Source organism: Hyalella azteca, unplaced genomic scaffold, assembly GCF_000764305.2.
Source record: "Hyalella azteca isolate HAZT.00-mixed unplaced genomic scaffold, Hazt_2.0.2 contig10988, whole genome shotgun sequence".
Lineage (NCBI taxonomy): Eukaryota > Metazoa > Arthropoda > Malacostraca > Amphipoda > Hyalellidae > Hyalella > Hyalella azteca.
The window spans coordinates 26,061-42,136 of record NW_025941001.1 but is presented as its reverse complement, the minus strand read 5'-3'; the positions used below and the strand labels follow the sequence as shown (position 1 = coordinate 42,136).

At 38.2% G+C, this 16,076-nt stretch overlaps 1 protein-coding gene across 3 annotated transcripts; it reads right to left on the bottom strand.

Annotated features, from left to right (window-relative positions):
- Nucleotides 1–125: 125 nt before the first annotated feature.
- LOC108682262 lies at nt 126–15,623 on the bottom strand. Of its 3 annotated transcripts, none has more exons than XM_047882650.1 (7): nt 15,592–15,623; nt 7,203–7,791; nt 6,639–6,711; nt 6,418–6,468; nt 6,141–6,261; nt 3,011–4,517; nt 126–2,791 (listed from the first exon to the last, which is right to left on the bottom strand). In XM_047882650.1, the coding sequence occupies exons 2-7, from the start codon at nt 7,722–7,724 to the stop codon at nt 2,525–2,527; spliced, it is 2,541 nt and encodes an 846-aa protein (XP_047738606.1). In that variant the 5' UTR covers nt 7,725–7,791; nt 15,592–15,623; the 3' UTR covers nt 126–2,524. The 3 variants fall into 3 exon arrangements, with proteins under 3 accessions (XP_047738606.1, XP_018026888.1, XP_047738608.1); XM_018171399.2 differs by having other exon boundaries at nt 15,585–15,609; XM_047882652.1 differs by lacking the exon at nt 6,418–6,468 and having other exon boundaries at nt 15,592–15,622.
- Between the last annotated feature and the right edge of the window lie 453 nt (nt 15,624–16,076).

Genomic DNA, 16,076 nt, shown 5'->3' with positions numbered 1-16,076 from the left:
TATTTAGAACTTCAGACACGGGTATTCTTTACGTTATTACCAGAAACCTTTTCCAATTCTCAGCTTCATCATCAATAACATCAATCTTCTTGGAACGGAAGAGCAGAAGGATAATAAGTAAGTACTCTTGCAACTCAGTCTCGATGGAAAAATGCTGCTATCTAGAGCACAAAATAAATAATTATAAAATTAAATCCTAACACAATAGGTGCAAATTTAAAGTTACCTTCTTACACACTAAAATATGAGAAAATCATTGCTACATTAGTTGGATCATTCATCCGAGACCTCACAGCTTTATGTACAGTTTTTACATGAATTTGCATTAAATATTTTTTACACATTTTCAATACATTTACATTTTAGACTTCATTAATTATACAATTCTGTGCTACGTTAAATGCAAAACGCTTGGATAATAGCTTTGCATGTGTTCAGATAGGGTAGCTTGTAGACAAATGACTAACGAAAAATAAATAATAAGGCAATCTCTGTTGTTTAAAACACGCACAGCACGATCTGGTCTGCTTTAGGTGCGTTATTCTAAATGCATGCATGGATGACATCGAAATATAAGCTGCAATTCAAATTACCCACCCGACTCCAATTCTTTAATAAAGCATCAATTGGGAAAAAATTGAAATTTAATTTATCCATTAATATTACAAAAATCAACTCAATAGAATTTTCATTCGTAGTTGAACGAGCTACAACCCGATTGAAAAATTGCATTTCCTTCTCTAAACAAACATTTAGATCCTATTTTCAGCTCATTCACTCAAAAGACACATTGAGTACTAAATAAATCTTTCATTAATTCATTAACCAACATACTTAACTTCATTCAAACCGACAAAAATTTATAATATAAGCAATCCCAGGCACATTCATTCATACACTCGACAAACATTCACACCCCTATTACAATTATCAATACTCCATTGTAACTCTTGAAATAAACACAAGATTTTCAATTTATACCCATGCTGATGCAACACATGTTCAAATAATACTTCTACTCTGGAAGTTTTCTTTCTATTGAAACGCGATATTCCGCTGTGTGCGCACTGTAAGAATTTATCTGGTGAAGAGGCAGACCATCCAGCAATAGATAAGTGCGCCATAGGCAGGTAAGAAATTTAGGCCAACGCACTTTCTGCCCTACACGAGAGAGAAATCTCTGTACAAAAATGTTCAATTCTACGTTTTACATAATAATAATAATGTACGTTTTAAATTATGAGCTATAATATGGGTCACGATTAGTGCCAAAGGAATGATCAATTCTACCAATAACGTATGGTCCTAATTTCCAGATAGTCGACTCGTCGTTGCACACATATTCTGCAAATAAGTTTTTTTCTCAGCAATAAGCTAAAATTTCAACAGTCACTGAGTACCTAAAGACCAGCAACTTGAAAAGCTAAACTTGACGTCACACGTATCACACTGAATAGCATACAAAATAAGTTCAGAAACGAGCAGTTACAATGAAAATTTGAGAATTGCTCGAGTAAAGGAGACTTTTTTAGGACGCACTCTTGTTAAACCAACACAAGGAATAGCGATGATGCCAATTTACAACAGAAAATCGAGAGGAAACGACACTAAGAATGAGGCGGAGGTTGAATATCAAGAAAAATTTTTGCATCAGAGCACGCTATTTTAATTATTACATTTCAATATTTAGGCTGCAACTCCTACTCCTCCTACTCGTGTAGCAAGAAATGAAGACAATTTGTAGCAAGTGTTGAGGGTTCGTCATCGGCACCCAAGATGTACAAAGTCTACGAATCATGGCATCAAATATAGAATAGGTGTCAAATGCTTAAAACATAAATTTAATCATATATTTAATGCCAAGAAAATGTACAAAAATAGTAGGTGACGGCATGAGGCCCTTTGTCATTGCTTTGAGAATTCAGTACTACTGAATTGAGTCCACAATATCACTGACAATAAAAACATCGCATACAATAAAATGTTCGATCAAAGAGATAATCATTACACTGCACAATAGAAATAGTTTCCGATAAATGATAAAAATAAATTGAAAACCAAGCATGCAAGTTTAGAAACCAGTGTCATAACGGAATACCGAGCCATAATACAAATAAGATCCGTTCGAAGACCGAAGAGTCAGTCTTCAACTAGATATTAAAAAATGAACAACAAATTTTACCAAACATTTGTCAAGGTTTCAAAATAAAATGCTCCCCAGGAGCATGTTCAGGTACCAATGGCACAATTCATCCAACAACTCATAAAAACAGAACACATCAGAAAATGGAACAGAAATAGTTAACAGCTGCATAAGTTGTGACAAAGGAAACTTTAAGTTTCACACAAATGAATCAGATCTGAATGAGTAATTACATATTTAGGAGTAAGAGTTCACAAAGCAGCACGACTAGGCTGAACGGCAATGACCAAAATCAAGGCCGCGATGCAGGATAGCCCACGTGGCGCTGAGACAGTGCCCTGCATTGCAGCTACTGAAATGTTGAGGTAATTGTTCATCTCGCTACTGTTGTGGTGTAGACCCAGTGTGCTGCAGCACCTGAGGCTGAGTTTTTCCCAGCATGTCGACGCCACCCTTGCTCAAGAGCTGCACTGCCTTCCACATGCAATAGCCGATCTCGCAGGTGCCCGTGTGAGAGGCGGAGCGCTGCCGCCACACCGGCAAGATGTCCGCTGGAACAAAAGACTCCAAAACCGAGAAGCAAATCTCGATGCCTTCGCGTCTGCCAGTCCTGCGCTCATCCGATACGAGATTGTCTCCCAGCAGTACCTGTTATATACACGTTTGTTTAAGGAACATTCATATGAATATTTCTTTTCAACATATTTTTGCAGCAATGAAGTTATCTTTCTAAGAACATTCTTGCACTAGAATACACCAGATATATCTATCACTCAGTAAAGACTAGTTACGAACCAGCTTAATGTTGCTGCTATAAAAAAAAACTTAGCCACAACTACAATAGCCATAGCAAGCAAGAAGGCATACCTGTGAAGGCGTACTGCAGGCGGCAGTTGGCTTTACTGCGGGAACTTCGCGAGTAGCTGAGGACGTTCCAATAGTGTGGGAAGTAGAGGATGGAATGACTGCAGAGCCGTTGCTTTGAGATGAACCTATAGGCTTGGACAGCTTGCATTTCTTAAAGGGTCTAGCAAGTGTATTTTTAGCGCTTTTCGCCTCGGCATTAAGAGGAGTCTCGTCTGGAACTGAAGAAGATTCACAGTCTTCTGAAAGCAGCTCGGCAGATTCACTTTTAACTTTCACTAAATCAACAGCATCATTTTCGGTAGGAATTTTTGCCTCCTGCGAGGGGGAGGCAGGCGGTGCGAGTTGAGTCACGGTCATTGGGATTAAATTACAAGAGCGAAACCCGTCGATGACGAATTTAGGTTTAGTGACGAGAGTCCAAGCTTTCATCATGACGTAAGGGAAACAAGCATGCGATATAACCTCGCCAGTCTTAGCCGAGTATCGCTTACAACAAGCTTGGTAAGCCATCATGAGCTTCGGGAAAAAATTGCCAAGTAAAGGCTGCAAGAGTTTGTTGAGTCTTGGGGGCAGACACACGGGAATTATTTGTTTATCCAGGCAATAGAGGAAGACACCGATATGGAAATGGGCAGCGTGGTCATCCATGAGCAGAACGACGGGGCGGGGGATGTTCTTGGAGGTGAGGTGTGCCTCGAAGTTAATCATCCACTGCATGAAGATCTCCGGTGTAACGAGCCCTGAGCTACAGGGAACAGCATGGTAGGTGGAGGTGTCCAGCGTAGGGAACTTCGAGAAGTCTGGGGCGGTAGACGGTGACAAGAAAAATGGCTTGAGATAGTCGCCTGAGGCGGACGCAGCAGCTATCACAGTCACCAGCTGCTTTTCTTCATTGCTGGAACTGTTCAGTAGAGATTTAAGCGGCACTTTCTCACCTTTATTGTCGAGTTTACTGAATGCTATGAGAATTTCATCACAAGTATAAATACGACTAGCACATTCCTCGCTAAACATTGAGGGAGGGTCCAGCTTCCAGTCTACTTTCAAGAAACTCTCAAGATCATTTTGCCATCTCAATAGATCACCTCGAGATGGCTCACCCAGCTTCATAGATGAATGCTCAAGAGTTTTATAGTTGAGCTCTGGATGCCGTAGTCTAAACTTTTGAATCCATCCCGAAGTTGGACTAATTTGACTTCTGCTCTTTGGCTTGCCCTTACCACAGGATCGCACAATATGCTCAGCTATAACTTTGATATCAGAGTAGGATAGACATTTTCCAGAGCGGCTTAGCAGGGACACATAGGCAGCAAGCTGGCACTCCTCCGTAGAGCTCATTTTGAAGCTGACTCTTGGTGCAGAAAGCTTTTGAAGCTCCCCGCCGTTGACTGCACTGCCACCAAGTGGGATGCTGGTATAGGATGTGTCTTTGGAAAGTGGTTCAGGCGATGCCTCCTTGCTGGACTGCAACTGCAATTGATTTTCCTCCATCTGCTGCTGGTGGTACCTGCTCACGAGCCACATACCATGTAGCACAGTTCCAATTTATGGTATTTCCAAATGACGTGAAATAATAATATGATGCCAGTCAAACGAAGGATTAATTATATTGACACCATGTGCATGTTTACTAGCTTCACCTGTTCAGCTATCTTGCACCATAAGTCAAGATGAACATCAACAATGTGATTGGTCTCTGTTATCAAAAGTTTCTCAAATAAAAAGTCATCAATCCCAAGGGGGCAAAAGGTCTCAGGTAGCCAGCCCGCAGAAGCTGGATCAAAAGAAGCAACATTATCATCTCAAAGAGAAGAAGTGATAAGGAGTGACAAGAGAATAGCAACAGCAGCAAAGACATTTGAACAAGAGGTCGGTTACAAGGGACATCAGCCGACCACACGAGAGAGACCGAGAAGAGAAATTTTAGGAATCCTACCAACATAGCTTGACCTAATTAATAACTTGACCCCATGACTGAGACCTGCAGTCAGACACTGCGAGTTTGTGGTGGGGCACTCAGGAACAATGCTTCTAGGAACGCGAAATCCCAACGGACTTCTGACGAGCACAGACACGCAGAGTGACCCCGGGGGGGTGGTGACCATGGGGAAACTCGAGGACAAATTCAAAGCTGTCGCTAATAGCGCAGCATCTAATATAGGTTTACTGCTAGGGTATGCTCAACTGTACGCAACACCTGCCTAAATTAGGGGCATAAGAATCGTGCCAAAAGGTTGTCCTTCTGTAGTAACCGTCCCACAAGTACGATCTGCACATAGCTGCGCAGACGTAGATGATGGTGAGAAAAAACGCCCGCACGATACTTTGAGTCATTCATACAACTATGACTCAGATATAACAGCATCCAAAATCTGTTAGTAAGAGGAAGGACTTCGGCATATTTGTAGGTCAGCATCAAGACAACAACAGCGACATGGCAATGAAACAATGCAAGAGGCAATGAGACATTCAGCAATCTTGAAGCTAACAATCAAAGCACTGCGCAACAATCATAATCGGAATGGATAACAGCACAATACGGTCACATCATCATCAGCAGCGGATAGTTTAACTTTAATATACTGCGAGACCAACCGTTAGACATCTTAATAAAGCTACAAAGACAGAGACTGCAAAAGGCTACTGGAAACAATACAGCCACAAAAGTTTCAAGATACACTTGCTCAGGATAGTCCTACTACTCTCTAAGGAGCAGCACTGCGTATTAACGTTTCTGGTAATGGAAGAAGAGAGTGATGTAAGATGATAGGTGTTCATCTCTGACTTTTGTACTGATCACCTTTTTCAGCACCAGTAATTTAGTTAATGTAGGATGTGAACTTTATTCCCAGATTGATATTGAATTCAAGAGTTTCATTGTAAAACTCTCTTTGTAATACGTTTGCCTTGGCCCATTTATGAGAGAACAAATATTCTGAGGAAAGCCTAAGACATTACAGATGCAACCTGACTAAATAAATGTGACAATCAATAAAAGATTATAATAAAGAAGAAAAAAATTCAATACACCTTATAATCGACACTACTATTATTAAAATCTTAATGCAATCCTAAAATGAAAAAAAAAGTGACTTAAATTTTTTGAAATGTTTAAACATTGATAATTTACCGGAAGAGTGATGTCCTAGGGATGCCATATTCGATGGATGCCTGCTTGATGGAGCATCCAGTTGTCCTGATGGCTTTAAGCGCGGTTGTGATGCGTTGCATGTCATATGTGTACCCTGCACCTAAAAATTTGCAAAGAATAAACCAAAAATAGATCAGAAAAATTCAGAAATTAAATTAACATTTTTTTATCTATAGGCACTACTGTATTTAAAAAAATCATAGCTCTGCATTAATAACAATGCCAAGAATTAAAGGACAAAAATTAACGTCCTCACCAATTCGTCTCTTGCGTCTTTGAACTTGCACTAAAGGAAGCAAGTCATCATCTGCTGGCAAGACAAGGAAGAAAATATAGATTACACTGTAAAATATACTTCAAAATAATTTTTGTTCAGGCTAAGTTACATTTTTCTTGTGTGTTGTATAGTTATGCAACGGTTAAAAATAGTTCAACAATTCTTCACCAAGATTAATATTGTAGAAGTTCATAGCTCACCTGAGACTTCATAGCTGCCAAGCCCATCGTATGATCCTGACATGAGCTTACGTTTACGCAGGTTGAAACGTCCCTGGTAATGAAAATCAATGCTAAAACAACATGTTTCTGAGATAAGCAGTAAAGACACATTTAGGATGCTAAGATGTTTATAATTGGAAAAGCCCAAATTCCTAAATCTGACAGCAGTCATTGCAACGACCATGTTACCTAGCCACAAATGGAAGAAAAAATGAAGTAAAGAAATATATAGCAGTACCATCCAAATTCGTGATTCTTTCATCCTAATAAACACTATGAATCATTATATTAATTCACTGAGTGGACACTAGCCAGATTTAAAACACATGTTAAAATTTTTCATTTGTTAACATTGAAGTACAGCCAGAAATTGGAATTTATCCAATTTCAAGCTTTTATGTACAGACTTTCTTCAAAGAAACTTAGGCACAGTATGCTCCTTCAACATTTCAACTTCAACAGTACCGTACTGTTTATGAAATTTGTATCTTGATAGATATAATGCAAATTCCACAATCTGGGGAAAGAAACATTAATTAGTACCTTTATATCATCAGAAGCCTCACTCCCATTGGCATCGTGATCATTAATTCCTTCATTGTTTGCTTCCATCAACAAAGAATTTTGTTCAGAAATGGACTCAGTGGACACATTTCTTTCACTGCTATTCTGGGTATGAATTTGTGGGGTGACTTTACTATCATCAAGAACCACAGAGGAACTTATTACTGCAGTGCCATTGCCGACTTTTCTGATTTTGATTTTGTCAGGAAATGGATCACTGGACGATATTTCAACTGAACAGTTTTTATAAAGTTCTTTTTCATCTGCGTGCTTCACAATATCTTGGTTGGAACTTAGACCAAAAGATGAGTTGCCAAAGGTGGTTTGAGTGTCATCCATGGTGGTACTGAGCCCATCACTTTGAAGCTCATTGCCGTCATCGGATGCATTGATGCTCGAAGGGGAGACTGCAACTACAGGCATGTTCATGATATTTACAAGGTCAGGAGACGGAGAAGATTCTGCCCTTGTGTCAGGAGTACAAACCTCCATGGTGTTCATTTAACCAATTCATCAACTCGAATTTTTTCAAATAAGAAAAAATATTAACCAGTGCTTTTCAACCAGTCTGTAGGAGGAAAAAATGAGAATTCAGCTGCTGACACATCTTAGTACATTCTATCCTGAGTATTATGGTGAGAGTAGCTCAATAAAATTAAGAGAGCATTTAAGGTATCTATCTCATTTCATAATAACAATCATGATATACATTTCAGCTCTCAGACACAGAGATCACAGAATGTTATCAATTTAATTTGGAAGACCATATGGACATCTGAAGGAATGATAAGATCCAGGTTACAATGATATTTCAAATAGTGAATATTGTTTAAAATAAAAACTACCTACAATCAAGTCAAGGTAGAGTTGAAGAAAGCATGAGGACTAGTTCAAAAAGAAATAAACCTATTCTACTGTAATGCTAGTTTCAACCACTTCTTAAAGATTGAAAAACGTCCATCAGCCTATTTATATTCTTTGCAAAAATATTGTGAGCTCAATCTTTATATTTTGGGTTTTTACATTTCAGAAAAAACTTCTGAAAGGTAAGGTAAAAACTTCTGAAAGGTATTATAAACAGCCACTGCTATGAACATAAATTTCAACAAGTATATGTATAGTTTCAAGCCATAAGCATAGAAATTGTTAAATAAATTAACATGCAGTCAAATTTGACAAAATTTAGTTGGTAACAAACTGATTATAAATTATGGAGCATGAATGTCAATTTCTGATTAAGATTAACCAATAACTATTAAAACTATTGAATGGAATTATGCATCAGCTTCATTCAAGAGTATAGATATTGTAATAATATTGTGAACTTGACTGTTAAATGGACATGAAGAGTATAAATGTAGAAGATAAGTTAGTTAGTTTCATAAGAGGAACATGAACAGATGGAGTGTAGTTATTAGAGTTGAACAGAAAAAATTAAATGAATATCGTTAAAACTAATATAAACTCCAGGGTAATGGATAGGATGCAAAACCATCCCAATAATTGGAAACCATCAAACTATCAATAATTGGAAACCATCAAACTAGTAGCAGCTGTATACCAATGTGGCAATTTTTATTTGAAACTTGGGGAACTTTTGATAAGTTGATCAATGCAAATTTAACTTGCTGACAAAAAGTGTAGATGAAGCAGTAAAGAAATTTGACAAATGAACTTTTTCTTGATAAATAATATAAGATAAATATTAGAAAGTAAATAAACAACCAAATGAAGTAGGTACCTGTGAACAATAGGTACTATTTGCAGTTATATTGCTGCAAATAATTTCTTTGCCATAACATAAATTATAAAGTGGTGAAATATTCTTAATTTCTAGTGGCTATAAAAACAGGGAAAATTTACCACACACACATGAACGGACATTTTTGTCTAATTTGCAGGTGGCCTTTGCCCAATTTTCGAGAATGGGAGCAAGGGTATTTTCTCATAAGGCCAATAGGTGTCTATGCTTGTAGTGTATTAATAACCATATATAGTTCAATCACTGCTACTGGCAAATGCTGCAGCTATGCTATGACGTAATATCTTCTCACAATGTCGATAGGTGTCAATGCTTGTAGTGTATTAATAACCATATATAGTTCAATCCCTGCTACTGGCAAATGCTGCAGCTATGCTATGACGTAATAGCTTCTCACAGTGATGATAGGTGTCAATGCTTGTAGTGTATTAATAACCATATATAGTTCAATCCCTGCTGCTGCCAAAAGCTGCAGCTATGCTATGACATAACGTCAACCGGGGCTACTCGGGACGGTTTTGAGCGTTTTTTGTTAATAACTTCTTACGATGAAACATTTCATAAACAAGTTTAGGCTCATTTTATAGCTCTTTGCGAGGGCTATCGAATGGCATCTTCAAAAAAATTCCATATGCTATTCGTAAGGTGCCAGAAGCAAAAAAAGTTACGCCACTATATTTAGTTTTGCAATATTCCAATTAGTTTCGCTACTATAACAGTTTTACGCCGTGTCAGAGGTGCGTCCCGAGTTGCCCCGCCAGTCCCGAGTTGCCCCGCCAGTCCCGAGTTGCCCCGGTTGACGGTATTATCTTCTCACAATGCCGATAGGTGTCGATGCTCATAGTGTCCGCATGTCTATGTTCATTTTGGACGTGTAATAGTGACCATACACATGTTCAATGCCGGTTTATGCTAACAACGGTGGCAGTGCAGTTACAGGATGGTATCTGTGTGACTCACAGCCATGCAGGTACGTGCATTGAAGACCATTGCTGCATTCAGTGCCGGTTGCTGGCTGCCACCACTTACTTTGTGCGGCCGTCTGCTACTGCCAACGGCGCCATCTTGAGCAATCCTGCGTGGTATTGAGATATTTCTGCGCAAATTGTGCGGACCATTAGCTTTAGGAAGCTCATTTTGTGCAGGAATATTCCCCAAAAGCCTACATCTTCCTGAGAGTGGCCCACAGGTTGAGAGGGAATTGCCAGGGCCCAGGGGCCTGCAGCTGGGTATAGACTGTAAATAGGAGCTGTGGACTGGGTTTAGTCTGCCAGAACAATGGCTCAAGGTGGACTGACAAAACTACCTTCCTTGATAGAATTCCACTCTGCAATGAGGTAGGTATATACTAATACCGTAAAATGGGTAACTTTGACCACTTTTTTTTCATAATGATGCCATTTTTTACTTGATAAGGTAAACTTAAATTGAAACATGCAAAATACAGGTCTATACTCTAGCTTTGCTCAACATAAATTGCTGGCTCCTGCCTCTCATAGTTTTGATGTAATTTTAAAAAAAGTGATGGTCTTTGTTACCCCAGCTCTTGGGGTTTCTTTGACCGGGTGGTAAAATCAATTTTATTTTTTGGTAAAATAACTCCAGGTTGTGGTGCATTGTAGTAGAACTCTTCTAGTTACATATGTAAAAGACAAATTTTAGGAAAGTGTCATAGTTTGTAAATGGGGGGCAATGGGCGAAATGTGACCACCTAATGGCCGCTGTGACGGGGTAACATTGACCGGTTTGGAAATTAAGTTAAAATTACCATATATAAGAGATAAGACTCTGTAGAGTCTGAAACATAAAGAAAAAAACATTAATAGGTGTATCAAACATAAAATATGTTATATAGGTACCTATGGTAATTTTAACTTAATTTTCAAGCCAGTCAATGTTACCTCGTCACAGCTGCCATTAGGTGGTCAAAGTTACCCCATTGGGGGGCAGCGCCCCCCACTTGCAAACTATGACACTTTCCTAAAATTTGTCTTTTGCATATGTAACTAGAAGAGTTCTACTACAATGCATCAAAACCTGGAGTTATTTTACCAAAAAATAAAAAAATTGGAGGGGGTACTCCGACAGGCTTTAAATAATAGCTCTTTTTTGTGGGTCACATTATTAATTTTTTAACCTATTGGATATGCAAACTTTTTAAATCTTTCTATTGTGTTACGTAGCCTTAGTATTAGGCCTTTGATGGCCATTGACAAAATATTTCTATGTCAAATCATTTTTGAGTTTTGGAGGTTTTTGTTAAAAAAATGAAAAGTGGTCAAAGTTACCCTGCCGGTCAAAGTAACCCCATTTTACGGTACTATACAAGCAAAAATAAAGCTGACCTAAAATTGAGATAAAAGTTAAATTCTAACAACGCTCGTAACAGCATTTTGTAAATAGACATCTTCATTCTTAATAAGGAGACATTAATTAATTCATTGTCAGTGAATAGTTCTGTTTTTAATTAGGTAAAGATCATTTTTGATTTCATAAACTTATGCATGGAAAACATGCTATGGAACTTTGTTCTGTAAGTTTGTTTTGAAAAACTGTAAACTGTGTCGGAATTTGGATCAATATCAATTGCAAAAATGACAAATCCTCAAAGCTGAGTTTACTCTAAATTAGGAATCAAATGGAAAACAAAATCTAGAGTAGAGCAGATAGGAAAGGAATGAACGTCTCCTCGATGAAAACAAGAGCATTCATTTGGAAAGAAAGAACAAGTTCAACTTCAAATCTGATCTTCAACATAGGGTAAACACGGTATATTCCGACACTTTAAAGACGTAGCAAAAAATGAATGGCTATAAAAAATACACTGTACACGCAACTCAAGTTCTGTTTGCTTCATGTCAATCTCAAAAACACCGCACTACACGCCAGCAACAATGAAACCTCACAAAATGTTGCCATATTTATTTAAAAGCCTTTAGAATGCAAACCTACCAAATCCATATATTCCGACACTGTGTGTGACTAAATTGGGCATATTGTGAGACTAATTCCAGCCGCGCTTCAAACTCTACTAATTCGTAATTACGACACTCTTGTGTTCAAATTCCGATCGCTGAACGAGCTGTATTGGAATACGACACAGCTTGGAATTAGAACACTATTGAACATTGAACACTCCTTAATTAGGCTTTTAATTAAAAGCTATCAAGCTTTAATTAAGAAAATTTTAATTTTTGCACACAGCTTGGAACAAGCTGTGTGTGTTTAATTCCAAGCTGTCAGAATTAGTTTTTATGTGTCTAGAACCATCTCCTAACTGAATCATCTATTAATTTTTTACCACATGAAATCAGCAAATACAAGTATACTTAAAGGATTCCTAATATATTCACAGACATATTTAAAAGTCTCAAACCATAATATTCATTCTACACAAACAGTTTATCACTATTTGGTAGAGCAAGGTCAACTATCAACTTTGACACATTTTTCAATGTTCTCACTGGGTGACGCGCACTGTCTCTCTTTGGAGTTTGGATCTCAACATTTTCCCGCCAGACGGCCCAAACCTAGTGTTTTGGCAATAGTATGGCGCACAAAAATATGATGACACTATTTCAGCCATCAACGAATGCATGGAACTAAGAAAAAGCTTAATATAATGGAAAAAAGTCAAGAAGTGTCGGAATTACCCACTATGGGAGATATTTCAGGTACACAGTCCAGCCGCAAAACCGGCCGCAAGTACGGCCGTAAATTTGTCCATTAATTACAATGATGAAATCATTTCTGACTCCTTTCATTAAAGGCAAAATCTCTAATAACCCTATCAGTGCAATAATAGTATATACGTATAGAACGAGCAAAATCTGTCATTTAACACCCAAACTCAGGATGATGTATGTTTTTGGTGAATTTTCCCACGCATTTTCACTTTTTTTAAGCTATTGCTGTGCACAGTTGGCGCAATGTAATGAAAATTGATTATCTTCGCGCACGTGTTCCCGCAATCCCGGCCATCTTTATTTTAGAAAAAATTTTCTCCAAAGTCATATGGCAACACTGAACACCGTCTGTTTACATTTCGTATGTATAACAGCCGCAATTTAATGATTACCGTACGTTCCGTATCCAACAAGGCGGACAATTGGAAGAGTCAGAAGTAACCCGGATATGTCTTACATTTTATTATTGTCAGTTCGACTCGCGTAGTCAATATACTCGCATATATTGTCAACTAAAATAGTAGAACTATTTTAGCTTTCTAAAGTATGGCGCACGGCGCATTTTTTTACCAACATAGTACGACGCACCGCACAGGTTGATAAAATGACAAAATAAATTCCCGCGCACCTGGCCAGGCTGGAATTCTAAAATTCGTGGTTCACATAAAAAAAAGCGTTCCGCCTTAAAAAAAACGTTCCAGGCAACTAGAAACAGGTTTGCAGGCCATCAGAAATCAGCTTCGGTTACGGTAGCTATGATCGTATGAACGTCAAGTCAGGCAACACAGAGAAGGTCCCATGCAAGATTGTTAATTGCGCGCGTTACTCACAGTCTCACAGATGAGCAAGAGGGATATTGGATCTACAGAAGGAAATACTATTTACTCGCAACATAATAGTTTCGAATTAAATATAAAAAAAACATTTATGGCACCTATTCGTTACCTCAGCTTTCAAATTGAGGAGACACTCATCGGCAGTTGGAGAAACTTCTCGAAGAAAAGGCAATGCACAACAAACATGACACTTCACAGTTGACTGACTAGAATAGACTCGATAGTCAATAGAGTACTCGAAAGTCAAAAGTTTAGTATTCAAACCTTTAGATTCTGTGAACCTTGTGATTTCTTCATTATTAAAACTTTAGAAGGCTTGTTCTAGCGATGATTGGATCCCTGTGACAGTACGTTGGACGCGTTCAAGCGTTGATTGGATTCTTGTGACTGTTACGTTGGACGCGTTCAAGCGTTGATTGGATTCTTGTTACCGTGATGATGCAAGCGCTGTTTTTTTTCAATGAAACAGCTGTGGCATCTTGCAGACACTCATCAGTGATTATGATGGACTGAAAGTGGAAGTGTGCTGGACGTTCCAGATTTTTGGGTCATGCTTTCTGATTTGCTATGTTTACCAGTTGATATATTACCCCTCTGGAATTCCACACTGCGACCTGGCACATCTTCCTGACCATGGTTTAACACTAATATTTGTTTACTTCATATGTCCAATTTCTGAGGACTTGGTCATTCACAACTTTCCTCACGTCCGGACAAAATATTGCCTCAAGTCCGGACGGTCTATGGAAGGTAAACAAATGATGTTCGTTAGTTTGTATAAGAAATTTATAGAAAATTTCTTCAAAAATAAATTTCTAGATTTTTACTTTCATAAAATTTCCATATCAAGGAAAATCATAGATTATTGATGGATAATTAAACGCATATTAAGTATTATACGTTTTCTGTCTCTTGTCCCTTGACAAAATGTATGTGCGCGCTGCGCCGACGCTTCCGTGCGCTGCGCCAATGCTTGCACGTGCAAGCAGGGATGGCCAGAAGTTTCACCAACTGTGCATAGCATTGGCTTGAAAAAAGTCAAAATGCGCGGGAAAATTCCCTGAAAACATACATAATCCTGAGTGTGGCTGGAGCATAGTGCGGTGTTTGGTGAGTGACGTAAAGCAAACAGAACTTGAGTTGCGCATACATTTTTTTTAAAGCCATTCATTTTTTGCTACGTCCTCAAACCGTTCAAAGTGTAGGAATATACCGCGTTTACCCTATCGTCCCTATGCCATGTCACACATGTAGGTGTAGTAGGCTAGTTGATGCTTGCGCTGCCTGTCCCAAGACCCAAAGTGACCCAAGGCCAAAGTCCCAAACTTGCAATAATAAGTCTTGCATTGTCATTGAAAGTTGAAACAGATCAGAACCTACCAATGTTGGAGTCAGAGATGAGAGGTACATAACAATTAATTTTTTTTAAATGTAAATTTATTTGTAAACCAAGTTAAATTTTGACTGTTTACAAATTACCATTGGCATTCATAAAATTGTGAAGCAATGCATATGCTTAATTTGCATTCAGACTTTGTATGTTGACCCTAGAAAAAAACATGTTCTTGAATCTTGATTGCCAATAATAACCGAGATTTTCTATATTATTCATGGCACAGGTGAAACTCATTGGGTTGGGGTCACTTTCTGGTATTATTGCAGATTAACTACATCCAAAAAAAAGGGTGTTTTTTTTTTGAATTATATGTTTTTTGGGGTGTAGATTACGAATCTGAAATCCATTTTTGGCGGTCGGCATCGGAAAACCGATTTTTTAAATGGATTTCAGATTCGTAATCTACACCCCAAAAAACATATAATTAAAAAAAAAACACCCTTTTTTTTGGATGTAGTTAATCTGCAATAATACCCACTTTCTTATTAATATTTTTTTCCGTGTGGTCCCCGGCTCCCCGCCTGAGTCTGACTAACTCACTAGACACTAAGCCTTCTATTTTACAAAACTTAATTATTTGCAGAGCAGGATAAATTGGTAATGTTGAAATGAGGGCAACTCAGGCCACATAATGACATTACAACAGTACAACTACATTTTCAAGTTTTCAACGCCGCTCACCAGTCACCAGTCACCACCAGCTGCATGCAGACGGTCACCGCAGCGGCAGCGGCTTTTTCTACCGGGAAGCCTGGATGAGGTATGTATCAGAACATTAATGTATGGGTTCATTAGTTACTCTCATGAGTCGCTCTCAGTATCACGTATTGCAAAACCAAAGATATACATAAATTCAATTCACTATAAGATGCTTGCTAGGAGGTGTTGAGAAATGAATTGAAATGGGTTCCGTAGTTTGGAAGATACTTTTCTGAGCCCACTGCGAAATTGAAAACCAACCTGAAAGTTGGCCGTTTCTTATGTTCCTTATGGTTATCCGTAAATCTGAATGAAGATGAATATAAAAATCATACACTAACCATCACCTCTATGTGATTTGGTTAATATCGGCTTCATTCGTGAGTTATATGACGAAACGTGCCGAAATTTGCAGTGTACCAGAGATTTCTTCTAAAAACAGATTTGAACGAAACTTAACATATAGAAACCTAA